Source organism: Cibotium barometz, chromosome 23 (genome assembly GCF_041138505.1).
Source record: "Cibotium barometz isolate CiBa-2024 chromosome 23, ASM4113850v1, whole genome shotgun sequence".
Lineage (NCBI taxonomy): Eukaryota > Viridiplantae > Streptophyta > Polypodiopsida > Cyatheales > Cibotiaceae > Cibotium > Cibotium barometz.
The window spans coordinates 47,980,042-47,983,068 of NC_141068.1; the positions used below are offsets into that span (position 1 = coordinate 47,980,042).

General features: G+C 48.9%; 1 protein-coding gene across 1 annotated transcript; it reads left to right on the forward strand.

Moving 5' to 3' along the window:
• The first annotated feature begins 387 nt into the window (after positions 1-387).
• Positions 388-2,475, forward strand: LOC147626026 (uncharacterized). The gene has a single exon (XM_086817777.1). The coding sequence runs from the start codon at positions 388-390 to the stop codon at positions 2,473-2,475; it is 2,088 nt and encodes a 695-aa protein (XP_086673903.1).
• The last annotated feature ends 552 nt before the right edge of the window (positions 2,476-3,027 follow it).

Sequence of the window (3,027 nt, forward strand, 5' to 3'; positions counted from 1 at the left end):
CCGGCTCCCCTTGGCTGCCCCACAGCCTACAGGCAGTGGGCACACTCTCCATTCTACCTTCCTCTTGGCTGCCCGGGCCTGCAGGCTGCCCCACACTCTCCCTACCGAGCCTTGGCAAGTTGGCTGCCCCAGACTGCACAGTGCACACTTGTCACTCTCCCAGGCTCCCTACCTCCTCTTGGCCCCTTCTTTTGCTCGGGTGGCACTCGTGAGTCGTGACTCGAGTCTTGAGCACTCAGCAGGTAAGATTTAAAATTTACGCAATGAACATTGGATTTTGGAGATTCTAGTTTGCTGCGTTTTTTTCCACTTTGTGGACACTTTACTTATGTCTCATGCAAGGGCATTTTGCATGTTTTTTTAATTTTCAGCCATTTATCAATTTCAATGGCACCTCCTCGTGGCATAGATGCAGAAAACAGATCCCCTTGGTGGAATGAGGTGGATCTTGTGTCCAGATATGATAGTGCAAGAGGAGGAGGGTCACGCAAGTGGAAGTGCCACTTTTGTGGATCCATTAAGACTGGAGGCACGGATCGTGTGCGAGCCCATTTGTTGGGGGTTAGAGGCAAAGGCATTTCTGTTTGCCCTACAGTGTCAGGAGCAGATATCATACGATTGCAGGCACTTGCAGATAGACTTGATGCAGCAGGGAGTCGGCCCTCTGTACTTGATCCTCGAGGTACATCATCATCAGCTACACCTGCAGGCGTGGCATCTTCAGCGAGTGCATCTACTCCATTATTTGGGGCTGCTCCACAGCCATCCGCACATGGAACAAATGCTTCCCAGACCCAGGCTTCACGAGGTCCAGTGCAGGCTAGTCTTGTGGCATCATGGCACCCTGGGAGGAGGGCACAGGTAGATGCATCAGTGGCACGGTTTTTTTATGCTGCAGATGTTCCTTTGGTAAAGGCCCGCAACCCATACTTTGCAGATATGGTGAAGGAGATTGCTTCTTTCGGACCTGGCTATGCTCCACCTTCATCCGAGGCATTGCGCACTACACTTCTAGCCACAGAGAGGACGGCCATAGAGGATGCCTTGGGACCCATTCAGGATGTATGGCGTAGATGTGGCGTCACTATCATGGGTGATGGTTGGAGTGACACCAGGAGCCGCTCCATTCAGGGTATCCTTGCCTACTCCAGAGGATGTAGCTTTTTTATTAAAGCTATTGACAATTCAGAGGCGGGCAAAACTGCAGAGAGATTGGCAAATATTTGGAGTGAAGCCATTGAGTACGTGGGTCCCAATAATGTCATCCAGTTTGTTTCTGATGGAGAGAACTCAAACAGGGCAGCAGGGAGGATCATTGAGGATAGGTACCCACATATTTGCTTCACTCCTTGCATGTCACATGGGCTCAACAATCTCCTCAAAGATATTGGTAAGATGCAGTGGGTGGAGCCTTCTATTGAAATGGGCAATCACATTGTTTCATTTATCACTCGCCACCACTACATTTTGGCTGTATATCGACAGAGATCCCCAAAGGATCTCTTAAAGTATTCAGATACACGCTTTGCATATAATTTCCTTATGCTAAAGCGTCTTTTTGAAGTGAAGAATCATTTGAGGCAGCTTGTAGTTTGTGAGGAGTGGGATGCATGGCGAGAGCGTACCTCAGTGGCAGGTATTCGATGCAGGTCCATTGTGCTTGATGACACTTTTTGGGACACTGTTGAGGTATTGTTGCAGGTTGTGCGGCCAATCATTCTTATGTTGAGGCTTCTTGATGGAGATGAGCCTTGCATTGGCAAGGTGTATGAGGGGATGGACAGGATGATTGAGAGAATCCTATCTCTACAGACTTTGGATGGGGGTAGGAGACAGGAGCTATCTCGTCTTGCGACAAGCAGGTGGACAGAGTATCACTCTGCATTAGAGGCTGCTGCATTTGTGGTGGATCCAGAATTTCAAGGCAAAGGACAAGAGACAGATGCAGAGGTTGTGCAGGGTTGGGAGGATATCTTGAGGAAGCTTGTACCCAGTGCAGATGATAGGAGGAGGGTTCGTGAAGACCTTTCCTTCTATCGACAAAAGAGAGGCCTCTTCGCTTTGCAGGATGCACAGAATGATAGGTTCAAGATATCCAGTGCACGGTGGTGGGAGGATTATGGGGCAGATACACCATTGCTGCAAAGATTGGCCATTCGAGTGCTTAGCCAGGGTGCTAGCTCCTCGCCATGTGAGCGCTTATGGAGCAGTTTTGGAAACATTGCAAGCAAGAAGAGGAACAGGCTTGGTGTCCAGAAGGCAAATGACCTTGTATTTGTTAATGCAAACTTGCGTTTGCTTAACAAGTTCAGGGCTGAGTGTACTCCAGAGCCATTTATTGGATTTTGCCTTGATCTTGATGACAATGATGGTGAGGATCAACCAGAGGGAGAGGATGATGTGGAGCAGCATGAGGATGAGCAGACTGAGGGACAGCTTGGACAGGAGGATGAGATCCCACTTGCTGATGACTAGTCTTTGACTCACCAGTTACCTTGGCCCTTGAGGCTAGTTTTGTACTTGTCATGCGATGTACTTTCTTTTTCAGTTTCTATATATCCAGATTCCACATGCGATGTACTTTCTTTTCAGTTTCTATTTGGAGTCTGGACTCTTCAAATTTTTAATGTTTAAGACTTTAAAGTTTAATCTTGGATATTTTAAATGTTTTGTCATTTTAGTCCTAAATGCCGACATGTCATATGACGTGGCGTTCCGCGACGTTCCCGATCCGCTCCCGTTCCCGTTCCCGCTCCTGTTCCAGCATCCGACGTTCCCGGAACGTTCCCGTTCCGTGGTAACTATGGTGTTAAGAGGGCCAGTGCTACAGCGTGTTGATCATGTAACCGGCCTTGCAAGTTGAGTTCTGAAGGCCGTCGTGTTGAGAGGCTCGCGGCTAGCGACATGTTGAGAATTTGGCGAGTTGGCGTGTTGAGGGCAAGCTCTACCATGCATCGTCGTATAACTATAGGGGGAGGCTGCCACCCTCAACATGGCACCATAGCCCCCATGCCCTGATCACGGCTT

Bases quoted from the DNA above. Each gene is read 5' to 3' on its own strand.
- LOC147626026 (XM_086817777.1), top strand. From the start codon at position 388: ATGGCACCTCCTCGTGGCATAGATGCAGAAAACAGATCCCCTTGGTGG.